Source organism: Notolepis coatsorum (assembly GCF_963971535.1).
Source record: "Notolepis coatsorum genome assembly, chromosome: 7".
NCBI lineage: Eukaryota > Metazoa > Chordata > Actinopteri > Aulopiformes > Paralepididae > Notolepis > Notolepis coatsorum.
Window position 1 is genome coordinate 70281911 of NC_140171.1, and position 24740 is coordinate 70306650.

A 24740-nucleotide genomic window follows, 5' to 3' on the forward strand; every position below is an offset into this window, starting at 1 on the left:
ATCTTGGTCACACAGGTCTGAGATCAAAGAGATCTCTGCCAGGCCACTAGTCTTAACTCCATTCAATGTAAAAGGAACAGGTTGGAGATCATTGAGCTCTCTGCCAGGCCACTGGTCTTAACTCCATGCACTGTACAAGGAACAGAAAAACATTCTTAAGGAACCAACACAGATAATACTGGATGTTCTCAAGAAGATAAAGACACCGCGGCAGCAGGAACTGATCTCCGATAGCCAAGGAGGAGCCTATGAAGGATGGCGGTTTCCATCTTGTGGTGGTGGATTTGGGGTTGAGTGTAGTGAAAAAGCCTTTCCTCCGCAGGCAATTTGAGTATTAGCTGTGACTGCAGAGACATAAGTGAGTAATGCGTCCAAAGGATTCAGGAGGAAAAAAAGATTTTCGCACGTAAGTCCTTTGGATTTTATTTTGATCTTCGCACGTACACAGTCAATAAGGTCTACACACACACACACACACACCACCTCTCTTCCCCTAACATACACACGCACATCACACCACCTCTCTCCCCCTAAAATACACACGCACACACACCACCTCTCAGAGAATTTACAAAAGCCATACCCAATCAACTGTCAAACACAACGTGTTAATCAGTTACAGTTCTTCTTTCTCCCCCAAATACTGTAACAAAAGTGAAAGAAAACACTGTCTCTTAAGAATGTATGATGAATGCATGGGACAGAGTATCCATAATATAACTCCAAAAGCCATTCTTGCTGTCGCCATATATATTTCATTAAGCTACAGTTAGCGTGCCGCTAATAAAATGTGGACACTTTCACTCCAAGGAGTGTGTATTCCATCTTTCTGAAGATGGCACGTTTGATATTAAACAGTGTCACATTGAAATAAAACACTCAGACATATTTCTCCTTTCTTTTTTCCCCTCGCTCATTCTGTCTTTTTCTAGCACTGAAGCACAGAGGCTGCATGAGCGAGGAGGATGACTGCTCCTTCGCTGGGGTATGATGCAGAGGGAAGGAATGTCAAATCTCAACAGTTTAGCGTTTCTTTAAATCTTCACAGTAAATCAAGGTAGTTGCTAGGTCAACCGTGGATTGTGTTGGTTGCAACAAACCGTCTCTGTTCTCGTCGCGGCTCTGCAGACCACGACTTCCAAATGTGTCCGTGTTCATTCAGAAAAGAAGAAACTACAAAGAAACAATCTGTTGATTATGTGGACTTCCACAGGAAATCCAAAATCTCATAAGATACCGAAAAACCACTAATGTTGACAATAACTTTATATATATATAAATAAATGCTGAGTTTCTTTGCTCTACTACGCTAAATAAAATGTTAAAAAGCTGTTGTGATCTAGAGTAAAGCAGACAAGAGTGTTATGGGTAGGCGACACATGTAAGTTTTACCACAGTGATTCAGTGGTACCACTGAAACAAGTAGGTATGTGTTGATATTCTGCACTATGGTGCAGGGCATTGTGCACCACCCCCTTTGCTTTTTGTTTCTTTTGTCTGTGTCTCACTTGTAGTGGTCTTGGGCTTTCGTTGCATTTGTGTTGCATCATTTATTGCTTAGTATTTTGTGTATGTACTGTATGTATGTATGTCTATTTGTTAAAATAAAGAAAAATACAAGTTAAAAAGATAAACGTACATTGAACCACACTGTAATGATCATATTGTTCTCCTTGATTTGAACTCAAAGGACAAACAGCTCCATGACTCATACGTTTGGTAATACAGGTATATGACTATAATGGCTTATAATGTGTTCTATGTGTTTGAAAACTATTTCAAGGCAGCTGTTATAGAACTATAAAGCTCTTAGGCGTATAGATTGTAATACATACACACACATACTGTATATACACAGGCCTATACTGAGTGGCTTTCATGTATGTGCTGCGTGTGCTATAAATGCATATTTAAATGCGTTCAGTTGAATTATGAATCTTCTTTAGACTATAAGCAGTGTCACTATGAGTTTTGGACGTGGTAACAGTACATTCCTGCCAACTCAGTCACAAGTTGCCTCTCACTCCCTGCAGGGCAAACTGCCTCATCACCACTGAAGACAGTGCAGAGGAATCACTATTTCAAAACAGTGAAAATAAATACTCCCTATAATCCACTGTCACTTTTTTCTCCAATTGTGTGGCTTGTTTCATGATCCAGACACAGCATTGGTTAATTTGCTGAATAAATAAGTTTGCTGGAACATCATTGCTGGATTGAAATCATTATTGTGATCTATTTTTTCTGAAGCATTTGGGGTTCTATAACTTCTTTCTCTTGAATAATTTAATATGCGTTTTCATTGAACACTTAAATTATTAAGACCATTATTATTTTCTTTATACAAACATGAAAACTATAGTTGTGTTGTGAAATGTTAGCAAGATCAGCTATGTGTGGAATAATAAGACTGTAAAAATGTACTTATACAAATACAACTTAGCTCACTGACATTTTCTATATAATGAGACTTAATAATTTACCTTCAACAATTCAGATAATGTGTTCTGAAAATGTTTTCTTTTACATTTTAGATTAAATTATTATTTCAATCACATAATAGCATAATGTGTCAATAATTCCTGCAAACTGGGTGAAACTAGGTTTGCTGATACCATTGCTACGTATTTAAATGAACCAAAACACAAAAATATTCAAGGGAGGCGCAATAAAACATCTTTAGAATCTATAGACAGAAAATGTCCGATTGACTCAAATAATGAAATTAACACTAAAACGCAGAATTACTCGTTAACTCATCAAGTGCGAGGCTGGGTTTAGGTTTGCAAATAAATAGATCGATAGTTTGCACAAAAAAGGCTTGTTTGACCGGCTTCTTTTATATAGCAGTGATTTAGAGAAAAGCTGCTGAATAACTGCCTCTAGCCCAAGCCCTTCTCCCCCGCGTGCTGTGTCCTCGAGGAGCAAGTGATGGCTTCTTAAGTCATCTAACATGAAGTCTGGGGTGATAAGGGGACTTCAATTACAACCCCGGATAAACCATTCTCTAAATTATTCAGCACGTACAAGGTTCACGCCGATAAAACGATAGGCACATTAACGCTCGTGTTTTAGGACACCGCGCATACAATTTTATAATTTGTTATTTTAAATAATAAAAAAAATATGTAAAAAAAGAGCGTTTTTAAATATATATAATCTGTAGGCCTACATGTAATTAAAAAAGCAATTCAAATCAATAACACTAGAAATTGTTTTTATAAAACGGGTGGCTTGTATGGAACCTCAATGCCTCTCATAATTTAAATATTGGGTTATTTTATTTAAGCTTTACATGTGCGTTCTATAGCTATACCTTCTCAATTAAAAATATTAACTAATTATAATAGATGCAAAATAATCCTAATATCACAAACGCATTTGCTATGGGGACATTTTAGAATAGATGCCATTATAGCCTATATCCATTATAGGTCTAATGCTGGGCGATTTAAAAAGTGAGTAGGAAACCGATTGTAAATTAAGGACATATTTGTATGCACATTTCTTAAGAAATTCATATAAACACAATGTTTGGTTTTTCTATTCGGTTTTAATCTCATTCACAAATAGTATAGGTCTATAGCTAATTCAATTGAACTTGTAATTGGTGACCTATTCATTGCCTTTCACTTCTACATATTCCACATAGAGTTTAGGGCTATTAAAATATAGAAATAAAAACCCATAGTGCCTAGAGTCTTACACCAATATAAGTATAGACTATTGTACACTTCCACAATTTACACACTTGTTTTAGGATACGACTGTACTGTAAACAGTTCTAGGCAACGCATTATGAATAAACACGCGTCGTCATAAGAGTTTTTTGTACCAACTAGCCAATGCCCTTCTTGTCCATGGAAAATACAACTTTTATAAGAAGAGACGACTAAATCTAATGCTATAGCCTCAACTATACACATCTAAAATCCAGCTGTCAAAGCACACAATTCTCCATCTCCCATTACGCACCTGACGAAATTACAGGAAAAAGAAACGGTTGTCTTCAAAATATGTTTTACTTTTCTAATAGAACCCGTGCAGACTGCAGTCAGTGCAGTGTAACCTACAGCCCGCGCGCAGCACCGTGTATCTCTCCTGTCTGGCTGTCTGTCTCGACTCTCGACTCTCGAGCCCGAGCACTGGCGAGCAGCACCGAGCAGCAGCCATGCCCCGCGCGCCTCATCTCTCCTGTCTGTCGAGCCCGAGCAGCAGCCATGCCCCCCATGCCCCGCGCGCCTCATCTCTAGTCCTGCGACTCCGAGTCCTGCCTCGAGCAGCACCGAGCAGCCCCCATGCCCGGGCCGCGCGCCTCGCGCTGGAAGCTAAAGTGCGCCTCTCGTGCAGGGTGCCTGTCGGCGACTGCGCTGATTGGCTGCCTGCACTGACAGCTATGCCGTTGATTGCAGGAAGAGAAGCCCCGCCCCTCTCACTCGCGCTAAAGGGGCCATTCATAAACTACACAGGTCCAGCTCTCACAGCTGAGTGTGGACGACAGCGGGGACGAGGGAGAGTAACGTATTTTTCACGCGCAACAAACAAGGAGAGATGAGTGGCCGCGGCCAGTGTTTTATCCTTTAGCGTCTGCAGCTCCGGACACCGACGGTAACCTATAATCATCATATCTGATTCTATAGCTATTCTGGAAGTTGGACTGATATTTAGCCTATTACGTTACATATCCGTGTCCTCCTCCTCACACTGACGTCCATCCGCTGTGAAAGCAAAAAAAAGTTTGATATACATTTTTCATTGCAAGGGAAAGCATTTTGCCTCTGGCTTGACCGGTAAGCATTGGATCCGTCAGCGTACTGCGACTCTCCGGTGTACGGCCCGGACCTCTGCCCAAACATGATCGCAACGCAGGCGAAGCTGGTTTACCAGCTCAACAAATATTACAACGAAAGATGCCAAACTCGCAAAGCGGCCATTGCGAAAACTATCAGGGAGGTTTGTAAAGTGGTGTCAGATGTCTTGAAAGAGGTAGAAGTGCAGGAGCCCCGTTTTATCAGCTCCCTCAGCGAGATAGAGGCGCGCTTCGAGGGGATGGAGGTCATCGCCCCAAATGAGTTCGAGGTGGTGCTTTACCTCAACCAGATGGGGGTGTTCAACTTCGTGGACGACGGCTCCCTGCCGGGCTGCGCTGTGCTGAAGCTGAGTGATGGCCGTAAAAGGAGCATGTCTCTGTGGGTCGAGTTCATCACCGCCTCGGGCTACCTGTCCGCCAGGAAGATCCGATCGCGCTTTCAGACTCTCGTGGCGCAGGCCGTGGACAAATGCAGCTACCGCGACGTGGTGAAGATGGTGGCGGACACCAGCGAGGTGAGACTACGGATCAGGGAGAGATACGTGGTCCAGATCACCCCCGCGTTCAAGTGCACCGGGATTTGGCCGAGAAGCGCAGCGCAGTGGCCCATGCCGCACATCCCGTGGCCTGGTCCTAACCGGGTGGCTGAAGTCAAAGCCGAGGGATTCAACCTCCTCTCCAAAGAATGCTACTCGTTAACGGGGAAACAGAGCTCGGCGGAGAGCGACGCGTGGGTCTTGCAATTCAGCGAGGCCGAGAACAGGCTCCTGATGGCTGGCTGCAGGAAGAAGTGCCTCTCGGTCCTGAAGACCCTGCGCGACCGTCACCTGGAGCTGCCCGGGCAGCCGCTCAACAACTACCACATGAAGACCCTGCTGCTGTACGAGTGTGAGAAGCACCCGAGAGAGACCGACTGGGACGAGTCCTGCCTCGGAGACAGACTCAATGGGATTCTGCTGCAGCTCATCTCCTGTTTGCAGTGCCGCAGATGTCCCCATTACTTCTTGCCAAATTTGGACTTGTTTCAGGGAAAGCCCCACTCGGCCCTGGAAGCTGCCGCTAAGCAGACGTGGAGACTAGCGAGGGAAATCCTCACCAATGCTAAAAGTTTGGACAAATTATAATGTGACTGTTGATGTAGTGCCGAGAGACATTTGGGATCACACGTCAAAGAGGAGGACAAAGTTGACATGATTCTCGGAGCAATGTGAAAAAATTCAACAACAAAAAAAAAAGAGCAAGCATTAACCTTTTACAATGTGGAGAAATTGGGCCATTACCAGAGAGCGTGAAGGTACATTTTAAGCTAAATGTAATAACTTTTAGTTGTCTTATGTTTGAAATGTTTTCACAAAGTGAAGACATTTTTATTTAAATATATGCACAAAATCTTTAAGTGAAAGAATAAAAATGTAGCGTGCCAAGTTCAAATTTTTCATTATGTGACTTAAACTGAAATGTTAATAAAAACGTTGTAAATTACATTACAACTTGGCCCTGTGTCTTGACATGTTTTGAGAGCTGGGATTACAGGCAAATCTCTTGTATTTCACTTAGTAGCCTAATTGTTTGATAAAGAGCTTGATCAAATTATTGTCAAAAATAGAAAGCCTCAGCACAAGAATAAAGGCAAAAAAAGTATGAATATTTTCATAAAGTAGTTTTGTTCAAATATAAGTAATAGGCTACTTTTAGAGCTTATATAGGCTATATTGTATAATAGTTCACAAACTCAGTCTTTGAATATATATAGCCCATATTTGGCTACAGCCAGCCATGATGTTGATATTGCTTCCTTCTGTTCCAGCCGGATTTGCTAGATTGTTTTGTAAATACAATTAACTATAGTTAGGCTAATTTGGCCTATACGAAGAATACAGTGTAGAGTACAGTGTACAATTTTTAATTGTATCCCTAGACTATATTTATGCAATTATTTGTATTCCACATAACCACACCAGCCTGGACCAAAGTTGTCCAAACATACAACCACTTGTGGCTATAACAGTCTATGTCACACATCGAGTTCTGAAAAAACACGTCCAGACTTTTATCATTTATCTGAACATAGTTCAGTAGTTGTCTGAATTTAAGTACTGCATTTACTTATAACCAGCTTGAGTTACTTATAAGTAATTCAACAAGTAATAAGCAGTGCATTTGTCCTTTTTGTTTAAGTCTTCACTAAAGTTAAATATTTTAAATGTTGGCTTGAATATATAATTCACATTCAATAATAATTCAAATTAAATAATAATTCAAATGTTACGTTTCAGATTACATTTAATCTGATCTAATCTCAGGCTGTTCATTTTCTAAATATTTATCCTTGGTAATTAAAATAGAGGCTACAGAAAACTGAACCAAAAAGAAAAAAAAATCGGATAGAAACAGAATTGTTTTTGCAAGTTGTAAATGATAGATGGATTATAAATATATTTTAGTATTGTGTTTTTCCACAATAATAAACGTGTACAGGCATATACCCACAAAAACTATAAGGCTGATAAGATAAGCTACAGGTCCTCTGAATTCTTCAAATTAAATAACTAAACAATAAAACGTTGGGACATAATTACAGACCCACACTAATGTCAAAATCCCGTATCTGCTATAGGCCATGTATAGGCCATACAGCCTACTTAAGTAGTGCAGTCAAAAGCTGACCATTTTGAGTTTGTGACAATTTGAAGCGACTCTTGCCGATCAATGGTGTTAAAGGCCCTCCCTTACCTTTGGATCGATCGTCTTAAAACCGGGCTCTTCTTCATCCACCTCGAAGTAAAGCTCGGAGGCAGTGATGGACAGGGTGCCTCTCACCACCACGGCCGGGGCCACGAGCTGCGCACTGGTGCTCAGGTTTACTGGGCCTGCGAGACACACGCATAGAGCGACCGGTCAGAACACATGCAGCGCACTGCAGGCGTTTTAGTTCAACACTCATCTCCGACCATATTGTATATAAAAATACTTAACGGGAACCAGCGTGTAAATGTAAACATAAACTCAACAAGCGCACGCATCGATTTTGACGACTCTTTATCTGGAAAAGACAGTCTAACAACGGGGAAAACGCTACGTGAATATAGCAACCAACCACCATACTGAGGGAGAGCTGCTGGCCGTGTCAAGGAGAGAAACTATAGACACAAAACCGGTTTAGTTTGAGAACATTTATAGATGTAGGCCTATATGTACAACAGCAACGTTATTAACATATTATGTGAAGACTTTTAAGGCTGATTGTAGTTTTTACGATCGAGGTTATCTTGCTTACACAATACATTTATTAATATGAAGGACTACAAGACGTCAATTACGTTTAAAATAAGACTATAGCAAAACCTGATCTATATCACTCACAACATTTCCTCTAAACCTTTCGGCCCTGCTGCGCGCACTAAAATAAGAATATCAGAATTCGAAATCTCAGAGGCCCGCTGTCAAAAAATAGAATCAGCTGTCAATCAGGATCCATTGATTGCGGGCTAGCGCAAGGAGCTCCGTTTAATCTCTCATCAATCTTAATTTATGCCAGTATGACAATGAGCGAGCGGCTCAGGGGAGCTGTGGGTGTAAACTCGCCCGGCTCTCCACATGTACAGGCATTGTATTTGCAGATGTGTGCGGCAGAAAGGGACTCGGGAGCCCGGCCTGATTTCCCTAAGCACCCTGGCCCATACAAGCGGATGGAAGTGGAACAAACAGATATGTTCATTTCTCTGCCGCCCCGTGAGTATTAACATGTTATCCAGGGCTGAAATAACATTTTTCAATCACTCAAGACATTCAATTACACCTGAATCAGACAGCTGCTGGGGCAGAGATGGGGCTTCCCCATGTCGGGGAGAGCCCTCCTCCCATCCAGGACAATTTCCACATAATTTCAGAACCCATGTCACTATTAGACAGGATATACGCTTAATCGTATTGTCATCCAATGGCGTTATTTTAATAGTGCTCTGAGCTCCCTTTCTGCATCTTAGTGAGTGTGTTGTTGTTGCAGAGAAATACGGATTAGGGTCCAATCCGATTACATTTGTATGATATTTAATAAAGCGTATTCATACAACAGAGACCCAAATAACAGCATATGGGTGCAGGCAGAATGAATTTAGACGAAATTTACTATAGGCCAGCGTGTAGGTATGATGAATTGAAAATGGGGGACCCATGATGTAAACAATACGAAAGTCTTTCTCTGGTCTGCATTCCCTTAACAATTGTATTGTACCCATTCTGCAATCTGTTAATGTTTTCAATCAATCAATCAATTATATTATTAACTAAGCTTATGCTACAGTACGGCCATAGTGGACACGTTCTAACGTTTTCAGTTCATGAACCCAATATAATTTAGCTTTTTTGTATACTCAAGCAATGCAGCATATATACATCAGTATACAACTGGATGGTCGGAGCAAACTGCTCCTCCACCGGTGGCAGTATATTGAAGATGGGCGTTTTCACTTCCACCCTGTGTGTATCAACTGGAGGCGATGCAAAGCCACCATAAAGGGCCTTAGAGAGACTTGCCAGAGGTAATAGCGTTCAGTGGAGAAGGTGATCCCCTATCATTAAGAAGTTGGATACCCCCACCCCCTGCACCTCAAAAGTCTGCACGTGCTGATGTGGGACACATTTGGCACGAGGAGGAGGGGTGAGAAAACAGACGTGGATGGGTATACCTGTTAGGTTCTCTAATTCCTTCTCCTCCAACGATGATAGAGTGTCATCGTCTCCATCCAGCAATATCTCACTCTCAGAGTTTTGATTTCCCAGAGCTTGACTTCTGACGGACTGCTTGCCTTTTAGAACATCGTCCTCAGAAGCTGGAAGGAAAAAAGGTATTTTTGTATTTTTTTTGTATCCGTCCATAAAATATTTAGCTATACAACATATTAGTCTATATCACATTATGATATATTTTAGTGGGCAGCATCATTTCCACCAAAAGTAAATACAAAAATGTAATTTAAACAATCAAATGGTTCATGTGGGTAAAGGAAAATGAAGCCATACAGTTCATCAGGTTCCAGCAAAAATAGAGTAGCCCAAGTCTACATACTTTATTTTTTATTTTTTTAAGAAAAATGACCAGATTACGGACTAATATTAACCCAATGATTGATTACAAATAGGCTATACAGTTTAGCCATACAGATCATTATTGGGGGCCTCTCCTGTCTCAACCGATTGAGGACATGGCCTGCTCACTATTTTGTGAGTTTGATTGGCTCACAACCTTTTCTTAATATCAATTATATTCGATTTCACTCTACACAGCATGCAAATAAAGCAGAAATCGCATAAAATATTTAACCAAAAATCTGCTTCAACTTTTTCAGTAGCTGCTTTATAACCCCCCCCCCCCAATTGGTGGGCAATATTGTATCGACTTAGTAGGCTGTTTAAGTTATTCCTATTGTAATACAATGAAATAGCTTAGCATTTCTGAGTCACACATGTACCTGTAACAAGAGGGCAAAGAATAAACAGATGGAACGTGACACAAAAAACATGACTTTAAAACACCAACATGCTCAGTTGAAAATCAATTAGCATTAGGCCCTTTCAGCACATCAAAGCAATGATATTTTGGCCAAAGATTAGCCAAACCCATCAGAATAAAGCAAGGCTGCCTGCTGCCCGTTTTGATTTCAACTGAACATGACTTGAGGTTCCAAATGGATTATTTAAGAAAATTGTAATCTGCAAACATTTACAGAGCTCTGCATTCCTCAGTGGTGCATGGTAAGGATCCACATAGACACAACTATTAGTATCCCCATGATGTATTTTGCCATACAATAATGGCGCAGAGCCACAGCTCATTGGCCACAGTTGCTATTTGATTACGTTCACCTGTTCATTCAACGACCAAGATGTCCGCAATCAAGTACAGCACAAAGTAAAGACTGGCAAGTTGGCTTTGTAAACATAGTTGGCTATATGCTGGGTTCCTTTTGCAGCTGGTGTGTGTGTGTATGTGTGTTTCAGTCCACCATTCCACAAAGCAACAGTGTTTTTATGCAAATAATCACAGAGAACACACAACACTGGTCCTTTATTCTTCCTATTTTTTTGCAACATCACCTGAGGGGAAGATATCAGATGCATTTGGTAAAAAAGAAAAAAGAAAAACACAACCAAAAACACACAGCAATGGACTTTGAAACCGTTAGAAGAGCATCAGGACTGAAAAATCTGTTGTCATGGAAAATATGCGGCTCGCTGATATTTAGAATGGTCTTCCTGTAATTAAGTCTCCCGGGAGAATTCTTTAGTTAGCTGCAGTGAAATTACTACCAGCTCCCTAATACATACCACATGCCATTGTGTTCACACCAAGCAAGTGGACTGGGCGACTTGTCAGACGAGAGTGAGCTTAAAAAACAAGTTTGCGTTTTTGAACTTCTGTACATTCCATTGTAAACATGCCACAGTAACTCTCACCCCCAGAATTCGAGTAGTGGGTGTCTTGGTTGTATCACGAGACAAGAAAAACACTACCTCGCCCAATAACCCACAACACAATTTGTTAATAGCTTCTCAGAACAATGCACGCTGTGTGTCAACTGTAAAATAACAATCAATATGAATCAATATATCATTCCATTGTTTATGTGAGATTGTGTGGGCCTAGGTAGAACTTAAAAACAGCTGAAACTCACAAATAAAGAAGAGTTAAATCGCCATCATTTGTTACGATACTCTGATGGTAATACTTTATCACACATGTGTGATATATTATATGGATACTCATAGCCTGTCATGTGTGGTTATTAAAATATATAATCTCTGATAATACTATATGAATACCCAATTCAACTTGAAGCAATAATGGAACAGTTTCTGATTTACTTCATAAAGAGACTTATTATGAAGACCGTTATAACTTCTAATGACTCATAAAACATACACTATTTAGGCCTTATATGCTTTGAATAAAGGGACAGCTTAAGCTACAGTATACGATACATTATATACCGTAGCAAACCTTAAGACATTATATTCTAAGCTAACCATGCAGTATCTAGCATTAGAATTCCTCCTCACACGGAACAAAAAGAAAAACCAGAATGCCAGGGATACTCAGAAGAGCTTGGGAGGTGAGAATTAAACTTTTCACTCATATTCTAAATGTCTTTTTACTATCCTTTCCCTCCGGGCCTCTGGGAGGTCATCAGGAACGTGCGGTCATCCATAGAATGTCTGCTTAGCTTCATAAGGACACAATGATTAAAATAGATAGTGTATCTGGGGTGGATGTGAAATGAACAACTTTATTGTAATTTGTAATGAATGTACCTGTAGTTGGGATCAAACAACATCAAGTGTAGATCAGAATTACGGGATTAATATTCATGACCACATCTCACTTAAAAAACAAAACAAAAACATTAAAAAGGGAAAATCCACCCTAAAATAGAATTCACATGTTATTTATGTCGTTGGTTCTCAAACGTTTCCATGTTCCCAAATTGGTACGTAAATGGCCAAGGACCCCCATTTGATACAATTTTGTCCCAGGGACATGCACCGGAGAAGATATTTGTTGTTACATAAGATTGAATCCAGAATTGCATAACTGTCTATACTGTAGGTGGAGAACAGAGGAGTGAGCAGTATAGTGAATCTTACACTCTCTCTCAACTTCATTTTAGTGACCTACAGTACAGTCATTTAGTCCTATTCTCCATTATGCTGGGGACCCCCTGGAATCTACTCCAGGACACCTGGGGGTCCCCGGACACCACTTTGAGAACCGCTGATTTATGTAATATTGTAAAGCTCTATATTCATTTGTGAATATGAAGTCTTAAGCTGAGCACCAGAGAGACGAGGCTCTAGTGATGTCATCATCAAGAGACACATCCTGGAGCTGCTCCATAGACAGTGAATAGTGGAACAACTCCTAGGACACTGACAGTAACCATGGTGATTTTACTGGGAGATTGTTATATTTTCTGATTCAGAGCTTTAAGACCAACATTTAAATAAAGCTAATTTGGATGTAATACCTCAAACATTTTATGAGCCCACAAAGTTGGTCACTAAATATTCATCGTCAATGGACCACCTCCAAAAAGTTTCACTTGATGACATCATAAATTCAAGATCTGATTTCAAGCAGTGTTAGACTAGTGATTTCTAGTATTGGACTTAACTGTCGCAAAATCACTGGAATTAACCGTGGACTTCCCATTTAAGAGATCACTTAACTATGAACTCAAGAGTGTGGTTTCCATGACAATTACATGAAGGAATGCCAACAATGACCAATCTGTGGAGTGAGCAGGTTTGCCACATTAACAAAATATCAACCTGGCCACTTCAACGTAATCAGTCATCAAGTAAGGGGTACGAAGGCACATAAAAAAAAAAAAAAAACAGCCAGGTTAGGCTTTCTTTTCAAGACCCCCATTTCCCCTCCTGGAAGGTTCAGCCAGGCTGCTTACACTACTCCGAGGCATGCATGGGCCCAGCAATTAAATTGTCAGAATTAACAAATTTGTTTTTAACAAGAGCGTAGCCAGGTTAGTGTGTGGTCATGAGGCGAGTATTGATCACTGGGCACAAAGACATCCGTCTTCAGGTATTTACTCTGCCACCTCTAGTGCAGGAGGCCCTGTACCTGGTGCCGCTTCAAATCCCCGGGAAGGATGGCTCTGTCCAGCCATAAATACATAACTAGCCTCCTCAAACCTATACCGCCCACCGTGCCTATAGGCTCTCTCTGGTGGAAATCATCTTGGCTGGCTATGAATGATCACAGTTGTGTGTGTGTGTGCGAACACACACACACACACACACACACACACACACACACACACACACACACACACACACACACACACACACACACACACACACACACACACACACACACACACACACACACACACACACACACACACACACACACACACACACACACACACACACACACACACACACACACACACAAAAGTGAGAAATGTTTATATGGAAAAGAGATAGCGTTAAAAAGGCATCGTCGATCATCGTCTCCTCTCTTTACAATTTTTTTTATCAATGAGAATAACACATTTTAATTAGTTGCTGATTGAATTAATCAAAAGTACAAGTTGATAGAACTCAGAACAAGGTCCTGATTAGAAAAGCGGCGCCACAGGTAGCTTGAAATCACGGTGGATTCAGACTACAGATCACACGCTAAATATTTTCTTAGGGAGTGAGACTCGCCGTCTTTCCCTCCGCAGTCTGATGAAAATAATTACAGCCAGATATGACCTCTGTACTCCTGTTTGAAAACCCTCCGGGTCGCCGTTCTCATTTTGAGCTGCACTTCCCCAACAAATGGCGGGCAGACGAGAACAAGATGAAGGGGTTACACATCAGAAAATGGACGTCATCAGGCCTCAATGTCAGAGTTATTTTAATGATATATTCCCAGGCTCTCCCAAGGTACTGGACCCTTTTGCCACAACTGGCTGATGGCTATTTTTACACAGACTTGACTTCCAAAGCAAATGTTTGCAGGAAATTGTCCTGCCTCAGTGATGAATATGTGCAGTATATTATAAGCCTAAACCTAAAACTATCTCTTAATAGCAGACTCGTTGTTGCTAATGACTCGCTCCCGAGGTAAAATACTTTCTTCAGCATGTTTCTCTTGAGGTAAAATACCTTCAGCATGTTTCTCTTGAGGTAAAATAACTTCAGTATGTTTCTCTCAAGGTAAAATACCTTCAGCATGTTTCTCTTGAGGTAAAATAACTTCAGTATGTTTCTCTCAAGGTAAAATACCTTCAGCATGTTTCTCTTGAGGTAAAATAACTTCAGTATGTTTCTCTCAAGGTAAAATACCTTCAGCATGTTTCTCTTGAGGTAAAATATCCTCTGCATGTTTCTCTTGAGGTAAAAATAACTTCAGTATGTTTCTCTCGAGGTAAAATACCTTCAGCATGTTTCTCTTGAGGTAAAATACCTTCTGCATGTTTCTCGGAGGTAACAGAAGTAGTAGAAGTAATATATAGCATATACCGTATGTGTGGATGCTTTTCTGCGCCATGCATAAAGTATATATATTATATATATTTTAGTATATTTTAGACAAATGAACCCTGGCAGAGAGCATGCAACACTTTATCCATTAAAACTCACAAGACTTAATATTATTTCCCCAGGTAATATTGAGAAAGAGAAAAAAAGGGGGGGGGGTTTAAAGAGAGATAATGAAATGGCAACAAGGTAAAACAGAGTGGTTCACCAGAGGTCTCTGCTTCACATAGCAGCCATTACTGCAGCCCAGCCAGTCTCCCAGGATCCTGAGAGCCACACCACTCATTGCTTTTAGATCACAGCCTTATTGACTCCCGTCACAACGGTCGTTTGTCTTAAGAGACCGATGTCACATTTGGGGAGAGGGAGGGTGGGGTGTGCTGTTGCAGGTGACATATTTTTAGGGTTCCAGTCAGAAACAGGAGAGAGTAATCGCTTTGCAGGACTCCGATTGCAAAACCTGGTGTGTGTGTGCTGGAATGGCCAGGATACCATCTTAGCAGAAACACGGGATTTAGAGGTATTATTCTAGGTACTCTGGAGGAGAAACGTGACTCGCGCCGTTAACCCGGACGTTGCGGCTGAAAGCCACAGTGAGGGAATGTTGTTGGCCTCAAGTCCTAAGTTCATTGAAAATCTGCACCTGTTCTTTTGAGCAAGTGCAGCGAAACAATGGAAGGAGAGGAGAATTGATTGGACCCAATTCCAATGCTAAGTAAGGGTGGGGGGGGGGGGGGGGGGGGGGTAATCAATGCTGTTGGTTTTAACGACAACTCTATCTTCTGGGTAATTCAACAGTATTGATGAAGTTGTTGCTTTTTAAACAGGATGGAATTTGGAGGACAAAACGTCGAATCATTCTTCAACAGCATTGATAAGACGAGAATCAGTGTCATTTCATGTGATGAATTCTATGCAAATCATATGAATTAAGATATCTTACGATGACATAAACCAAATAGTCCTAATTCAAAACCTTCCCTTATTACAATTGACCTTAGAATATTTAAAAAAAAAAATGTAAGCAGAAAATAATGTGCAATGGAGAATAAATAGGAGCGTTCTTAGCTTCAAATCACATGACCGCAAAAATGAAATCCAAGATCAAAAGGAATCAAAAATCCCAACATGAACGCTCATTAAAGTGCAAATAAAAAGCAAAAAGATTGGAGGGTGGGAGGGGAGGTTTGGAGGTCTTGGATGTTACTTACCATTAACATCTGCCACTGTTAATGCAAGGAAGAGAAGGAAGAGAACAAACACAAAATTCACATTTCTCCTCTGAAACGTCATGCCATGGATGTCAAGAGAGGAGAATTACAAAGTAGAGGTGGGGGGCAGCTGACACACACCACACAGTGAGTGAGTGAGTGAGTGAACTCTGTGTATTTGCCTGACTTTACATAATGGCAGGCAAAGGTAGGAAATTAGCTGTGTGAAATTTAAATTGGGGTGCTTAAAAAAAAAGAAAAAGAAATGTACTGTGTCTTGTGGCACAATAAATCTTTTTATTGCAACGCTCCAGCACATTTTTACTGCCGTGTACCTGGCGCTACCGCCAAGTGAGCAAGGTGGGCGGTGCGTAAATAGCCAGGGTGTGTGTGTGTATTTGTTGGGGAGAGGGGGTTGACGGTGTAGGAAAACTGACCATGTTCGGCCGCGGCTTTGAGCGTGGCCTCCGAGTGCGCCGAGCCGAAGGGGTTCCTCACGAAGCGACGTCGGCGCCTCAAATCGTCCTCCCAGTAGTCCAGGCGCCAGAACTCCCTGGGCCGGCTGCAGAGAGAGAGAGGGAGAGGGAGGGAGAGAGAGCAAGAGAGAGATGTAGCACATGTGTTAGCAATTACCCCAGCAGCATGGTGGAGCAGCCTAGCATTAGCTCTCCGACCGACCCGCCGTGCATAAAGCCAGCATTGTTTTTGAGTGTTTTCTTGCTTTTAAATTTTTTTATAAACCATTTCACACAAAAAAAACACTCACACTTGTTCACAAACTAAACCCTGCATCCTTTTGTCTTTATATCTTTATATACATAACAATGTCACATCCTCGTTGAGGTGGTCCTCAGATATAATTTTTTTTTCTTCTTCCTCACTCTGGGAAGGTAAAATTAACACTAAATACATCACAGTGGAATGAGGGGCTGGCAAGAGTGATCATTTTACACACACACACACACACACACACACACACACACACACACACACACACACACACACACACACACACACACACACACACACACACACACACACACACACACACACACACACACACACACACACACACACACACACACACACACACACACACACACACACACACACACACACACACACACACACACACACACACACACACACACACACAAAATGGTGGCACGCGCTCCCATTCCAGGCTAATTTTCAGACCCAGCAGGACACCTCCAGCAGGGGTTCCCGGGCCGCAGCCACGCAGGAGACCAGAGGGAGACCAGAGAGAGAGAGAGACATAGAGAGAGAGCATACTAAGGACAGCATTACTAATATTAATCAATGTCCACAGTCCTCCATTTTTCTTTCCAATTTACACCTCCCTTTACCGGGGCCCCTGCTCAGTAAATCATTGTGACTGCCTCTTCAAGGCAAAGCAAGTGTTAACTTTTTAATGAAGAGTCACTACCAACCACACCACACTGTGAAATGTGGCACACTACCTGTCTATAGTGTGAAATATGACTCTTATTTAGAAAAGGGGGATTTAATTAAAAAATAATCTGAAATATTCATTACCTACGGCCTGGAGGCACAACATAAGGAAATCCATTTCTTTCCGTTCCGTTAGTTGTGACCCCCCCCACCACCACGTGCCCCTCCCGCCGCCTTCAAAAGCTTGTTTAATCTAAAGAACTAATTTCTAGTTCCTCACAGCAAAGCTGCTGATTTGTCAAGGCTAATCACAGGAAACGTATCCTAATACATTATACAAAACCTAGTTTTTGAAAGTAAAAACACAGGGCATGGGTAAATGATTTACTACTCAGTCAGAGAGGGAGAAAACATGTGCGCTTGCCAAAATGCAGGCCTTCTGCGAGATGGCCCGACTCGAATCACACACACATTACGTTTCTCCCCCCTGTTCTCATGACAAAGGGAAGTCTAGGACATCTGTGGACATCATTTTTTGGTTTGTCTTGAGGTTGCACTGGGGTTTGGTTTTCACAGACCTTGGGTTGGTGTGAGTCGACCACCAAATAGTTTTAGCAGCGGCCCCCGAAGCCCACGGCGCAGCTGATTTACAGAGGTTTCGCTGAGATATACGTCCGTAAGTCCATTGTTGCTACGTCCGAGTGAGAAGAAGTTTTATTGTACGACAGGGGCCCGACACCCGAGAAATATAAATCAAGATAATAGCCACTCAGAGCAGCCTCCAGATACGCACCGGCTTCACCTCCAGATATTCTACAGACCAGCCGTCTGGAAATATGTTAATCCACCAAAAACTACACAGAAGAGAGAGAAAAAAAAGACAAAAGAATTCCATGAGACAGAAAACAATTGTTTCAACAAGAAAACAATTTATGAAAAGGGGACGACAAAATAATCTCACAAAAGAAAAACAATGTGGAAAAATGACAAAACATTAAATAAAGATTTCCATAAAAACACAAAATAAGTAAAGACATGTCCAAATCAAACACTTAAGGAGTGATGGCATCGTATCCTGCAGTAATATTCTTAAGAGGTTACAGTTTCACACGAGAAAGAACCCTGAGGTGGTGTGGTTCTCCTGAACGCTGCCTCTAGCCTGGAGGGGGTGAGTCCTCTACAAGAGAGAACCCTGACAGGCTGTAGGTGGTGTGGTTCTCCTGAACGCTGCCTCTAGCCTGGAGGGGGTGAGTCCTCTACAAGAGAGAACCCTGACAGGCTGTAGGTGGTGTGGTTCTCCTGAACGCTGCCTCTAGCCTGGAGGGGGTGAGTCCTCTACAAGAGAGAACCCTGACAGGCTGTAGGTGGTGTGGTTCTCCTGAACGCTGCCTCTAGCCTGGAGGGGGTGAGTCCTCTACAAGAGAGAACCCTGACAGGCTGTAGGTGGTGTGGTTCTCCTGAACGCTGCCTCTAGCCTGGAGGGGGTGAGTCCTCTACAAGAGAGAACCCTGACAGGCTGTAGGTGGTGTGGTTCTCCTGAACGCTGCCTCTAGCCTGGAGGGGGTGAGTCCTCTACAAGAGAGAACCCTGACAGGCTGTAGGTGGTGTGGTTCTCCTGAACGCTGCCTCTAGCCTGGAGGGGGTGAGTCCTCTACAAGAGAGAACCCCGACAGGCTGTAGGTGGTGTGGTTCTCCTGAACGCTGCATCTAGCCTGGAGGGGGTGAGTCCTCTACAAGAGAGAACCCCGACAGGCTGTAGGTGGTGTGGTTCTCCTGAACGCTGCATCTAGCCTGGAGGGGGTGAGTCCTCTACAAATCTTCAGTCCCAACACCAACGATCACACTGGGGCCTCTGACGGGGGAAGGGGCTTTACACAAGAAAATAAATACAATTTCCAAGCAGGCACTTTAAGACCTATATGCCCCTGGGCTAATGAAAACCATTAATTACTTGATTTATCTGGAACCCCCCAAAAAGAGAAAGAAAAAAAGAAAAAGGAGAAATAGTAGAAGGAGAAAAAAAATAATAATAAGAAGAAAATCAGTCTGGAAAGATGGGGTTATGTGTAGAGAGTATTCCTCCAATGTATTCCTCCAGGCCTGATGTAAAGGCTCTCTCAGCAGAGGGTGTAGTTCATTCCTCCAGGCCTGATGTAAAGGCTCTCTCAGTAGAGTGTTTTTTTTCTTCTAATAGCAATGTATGAGAGGGATGCAGGGCTGGGAGTGCCATTACTGTTAAAAAGGAACAAATTCCTCAGCGTAGAAGCAAAGTGAGGATTGCTGCTAAGCTCTGGCATTAAAAATGCCCTGGGCAACCAGACACCCACACAGCAATTATTAAATGGGCGATCGAGAGAACAGAAGATAATACAGTGGGATACAAAAAATATATACATGCACGTACACACACACACACACAGTGAAATGTGTGTGTGTGCAGGCATGTGGGTGTGTGTGAACTACATATGTGTGTGAGTGTGAGTGTGTTTGAAGTGTGAGTCTTTGTGTGTGTGTGTATGTATATATATGTGTGTGTGTGTGTGTGTGTGTGCAAGGATAGTGTGTGTGTATGTATATATGTATATATATATATGTGTGTGTGTGTGTGTGCAAGGATAGTGTGTGTGTATGTATGCATGTATATATATATATATATATATATATATATATATATATGAGTGTGTGTGTGTGTGTGTGTGTGTGTGTGTGTGTGTGTGTGTGCGCAAGGATAGTGTGTATGTATGTATGTATGTATGTATGTATGTATGTGTGTGTGTGTGTGTGTGTGTGTGTGTGTGTGTGTGTTGGCAAGATGCGAGACACACAGGCCTCTGCAGGAGCAGATTTGTGGCCCGTCACAGAGCAGCGTGCTCCTGTGTTTGGGTGCGATAGTGTGATAGCCTCCGTCAGCAAATGGCCTCTTCATCATCCTGCCTCCGATGGCATTCATCTAAGAAAATAATTATCAAGGCTGTGCATGAATCAGGACCTGCTCTCCTCTCACCTAGTGTGTGTGAGAGAGAGAGGAAGTGTGGGGGGGAGGGGGGGGGGGGGGTTCGGTACCATCCACACAATACCCAATAATTCATCAGGGGGGCCGGGCGTTGGGTGGAGTAATTAGTCGTAGCATGTGGAACTACCTCCGCCAGTCATATTCATCCAGCCGGTCGTGAGCGGGTGACAATAGAGGCCCTAATGATGGGGTGGCTGAGACGGAACGTGGACGGATGCTTGGCGGATAGCGCGTCATCAATCCCCCCGACGAGAGAGAGGGGGGGGGGGGGGGGGGGGAAGAGTGCGCCGCTGTACGGACGGTGAGCGCTGGTCGACCCCCGTGCCGCCGCACGCAGAGTGTGTTTCCACAAAGATGATAAATTATTCAGGGCTCATCCATCCTTTCCGGAGGGGGCGGCCTCGGCAGAATTTACGACAGTGCCCATTCTTCACGATAACAACAATTAAAATCACAAAAGGCCAGGCGATGCGCTGCTGCTCGCACAAACCACTTGTGTAATTAGTAATTAGTTTGGCTCATAAAAGGCAGTGGGGAGGCGCGCTCTCGTTAGGCCCTGATGAGGAGGAGTCTGTTGTATTATGTACAGAGAGAGAGAGGAGAGAGAGAGGAGAGAAAGAGAGGAGAGAGAGAGGAGAGACGGAGAGAGACAGCTAGAGAGATTATGTTCATTAAGTGTGTACGTGTACAAGGTGTCTGTGAGTGTGTGGTTCCGTGTGTGTGTGTGCGTGCGTGCACATCCGTTAAGGAGCACTTAAAAGGTAAGAGCATGGGCTTCTTCAAAAACCTGTTTAATGTAGACCACATTGGCTACTGAGGAGAAGGTAGACATTTATGTGCTGTAGTAAATACTTTTTTTATTTATTTATTTTCTTGCTGCCATCTTTTGGATGCACTTCAGGGTTCTTGAGCTGTAAATTTGAAGAAGTTTACCAACCGACGAGACGAATGGAGGACCTTGAGGCTCTCTCCCCTTCTTATATGGGCCTCACGCTCTAAGTCATCCCTAATGAGCTAATTGTCCAATCAAAACAGAGCATTTAATTTATTATTTTAATAATAACCGCAACCCTAGCATCAACACACTACGACAGGATATTATACTGGTGAAGTCCTCTTTACACAATTATCAATAGCGCTACTAAATTGTGGGTTTGCATCCAAACAGACTTTGGGGGGAGGGAGGGGCCAAGTGGATCTGGTAGGGCTCAGGCGATGTATTAAACAAATGGTTTAATTGTAGGGAGGGTTCAGTGTGAGAGTGAGAGCTGGCTTGAGGGCCAGGATTAATGAAATGCTTGGTTTAGAGAGAGCAGTGTCCAGGGGGGTGGGGGCAGAGCGGGCCAAGGGAATAGCACCAACTATGCCCTCTACTGTAGCTCTCACTCTGGGTCTAGGGGTGCCAACAGCATAAAAACATGCAGTACATTTCCTTTGTTTATCAGAGTGTCTTTGGGGCGTTCAAGAGTACGACAATGTTGCACGTCCGCAGAGCAATGCTACCCCTGGAATTTAAAGCCAAGATGAAGGAGACATGTGTTTCAAAAAGTGGATCCATATGTCTTGGGGAGTAGAAAGGCCCCTAATTCAGGATATTTTGAGTGCGTCAATTACAGGTATATACATTACAATTACATATATATTCAAAGCTTAACTAGACCAGACGTTGTTGGGTTACTTGGATGCGTCCTTTATGCGGCCCTCTGCCCTTATTTAGTTTTTGAAAATGTAGCCAGCTTACTTTTGGCACCCGCTTGCTTGAATGGGTTGAGTAGGGAATAGTCTCAAATAGTCAATAGTCAAATCAATGAGTGGTTTCAGCTCTGAACTGCACATCGTTTCCTCCACTGAGGACAACGTTGATTTAAGACTACATAAAGTTACCAGTAGCCTACTCCAGTCAGGGATGCACAGAACATTATTATAGGCTGTAGTTAACCTCTTAAGCCTGAGGGGTCCGGTACCGACCCACAATGACATCACGCCATAAATCCATCTCTACAGAATGTATGAATTAATGTTGTTTTTTTTTTCTTCAAATGTAGCCAAGAGTAAAGACCCTAACTGTATATTTTCAGCAATATGTTTGTTTACCAATGGTTTAAAGAGTTAAATCTAGTCGGAAAAAGAAAAAAAATTACACTAGGAAATTACGCCGCCATTTTGTTTGTAGTCCTATGAGAGGAGACCCAGGGCCCTCATTTATCAATGCTGCATATGCACAGATATGTTCGTAAACCGTGCGTACGATCATTTCTAAGCAAAGTGTGGGATCGATCAATATGAACGTGTGCTTGAGATTGTGCGTATATCTACGCACAGCTCCGACCGTGCGTACATGGCACCAAGCGGTAGAATAGGAAAACGGAATAAGCTTTCATGCATTAGAGTTCCAACACAGACGTGTTCGGTATGACTCATAATTAATCATAGTTAATTGTAAAATAGAGACATGAGTGTAATTATTGTCAAACGCTATAAATAGCATTTGGAATAGGTCTTGGGGAGTAGAAAGGCCCCTAATTCAGGATATTTTGAGTGCGTCAATTACAGGTATATACATTACAATTACATATATATTCAAAGCTTAACTAGACCAGACGTTGTTGGGTTACTGGACGGCTGCCTCCTCGAGTACCGGAGGGGACACGTGATGCAGGGCTTCGTCCACATTGCAGCCGGCTTGTGGGAGGCATGGCCAACAGCGTTCGAGACAGGGGAGGGTAGAATTGGACAATACAAAATTGGGGAAGGGAGAAAAATTGAAAATGGGGAGACAAAGTAGATCAAAAAATAAATAAAAAGCTAAATAAATATTATTTTGTGTGTCATGTTTCCAAATAAGATTGTTCACAACGGAAAATGCTTTATACGTGAAATGTGTTGGTTAAATGACCTCCGTGATCAATCTCGCTCTCAGTGAAGTTTCTCATTTTAGTTCGCTTATAGGCATTATTCCAAATTCCACAAACAGGCATGTTCCCATGGGGGTGTTTAATTACCATATATGGTTGATTAGGGGCGGTACTGTATGCAAATACTTAGGATCATGCACAAGCATAAATGGTAAGAACAATTGGTATTGATCAACACAGTGATTGATTGAATGAAAAAACAGATTGCAGAATGGGTACAATACAGTACGGCTCAATACACACAATTGTTAAGGGGATGCAGACCAGGGAAAGACTTTTGTCTTGTTTACATCAGGGTCCCCCATTTTCAACTCATAATGAATTGTAAGTAAGGGTGCAACTTGCTCCGTGCAATCCATTCTTTGTGGATTTAGCCCTGAGTGTGCATACGAGCTGTGTACGCACGTTTGATAAATCCCGATTTTTCTGTGCGTAGGAACGAAAATAGAACGCTTTCTACGCGTTATTGATAAATGAGGGCCCAGGCCTTTCGATGGGCTTTCGAATAAAATAAAATAAAACGACACTTCCTAGCTCATGCCAGCCCCTCTCAATCATCTGACTTCTGGATTGACTTTTTTAGTTCTTATTTTTCGGGATTATCTCCCACAAACCTGAACGTTATTGCCATAAACCAGAACGCAGTTAGTTTATCTACCTTACAGTAGATTTCATTCACGGTTTGTGAATCACGCCTGGTGATACTAAATCCAGATTGAACTCTGCCATTGGAAAGGGGAGATTTGGCCCGATCCATAGATGTGCGACTTGGCCATAATAAGGTAATTTATAGGCCTGATATTCTATATTATATAATCATATTTCAAATTGCATGTGTCCGGATGGCAGAATTCAGTACAGTCTCTACAAAATCTCCTGTTTAATCAACTTCCCTTTATTAATTTGCTTAGATTTTTTTTACACGTGATCTCAAGAATGTGCTGAATGAGCTCAGTGTCTGGTCATGTCTGGTCATTTTTAGCATGGTGTTATTCACCGTCAAATATGAAAAAAGAAAAAAGGATTCTCCTTTGGTTCATCACAATTTACTCAAGCCTAGTAACAGACACTATTTCTGAATACATTCCCTGAGATACATAGATGTCCCTAGATACCAAGCACATGCAAATTGACCTTGTAGAAGTGGAGCAATGTTCTATTTACTTAGGTATGTATTTTTAGGCGGATTTTCAGAAAATAGGGCTCGGGTTTTAAGAGGTTAAACATGCCTCACATGCTCAACTAACAGAAAAATAGGCGATACCAGTGCAATACGTCAAAATATAATCTGCATTTTTGTTTAAATTAACCATACAATTTCTCCTCCACTC

At 42.2% G+C, this 24740-nt stretch overlaps 2 protein-coding genes across 2 annotated transcripts in view; one reads left to right on the forward strand and one right to left on the reverse strand.

The window, feature by feature from the left end:
• The window catches only part of lrba (LPS-responsive vesicle trafficking, beach and anchor containing), a 622382-nt gene that overhangs the window by 197116 nt on the left and 400526 nt on the right, over positions 1–24740 (reverse strand). The window contains 3 exon segments of the mRNA XM_084317903.1: positions 7544–7680; positions 9499–9642; positions 16506–16630. Of these exon segments, the coding sequence (XP_084174029.1) occupies positions 7544–7680; positions 9499–9642; positions 16506–16630 (406 nt within the window).
• On the forward strand, positions 4502–6294 carry mab21l2 (mab-21-like 2). Its single transcript, XM_084317902.1, has one exon. It carries the CDS (start codon positions 4855–4857, stop codon positions 5932–5934), a length of 1080 nt encoding a protein of 359 aa, XP_084174028.1. The 5' UTR covers positions 4502–4854; the 3' UTR covers positions 5935–6294.

Bases quoted from the DNA above. Each gene is read 5' to 3' on its own strand.
- mab21l2 (XM_084317902.1), top strand. From the start codon at position 4,855: ATGATCGCAACGCAGGCGAAGCTGGTTTACCAGCTCAACAAATATTAC.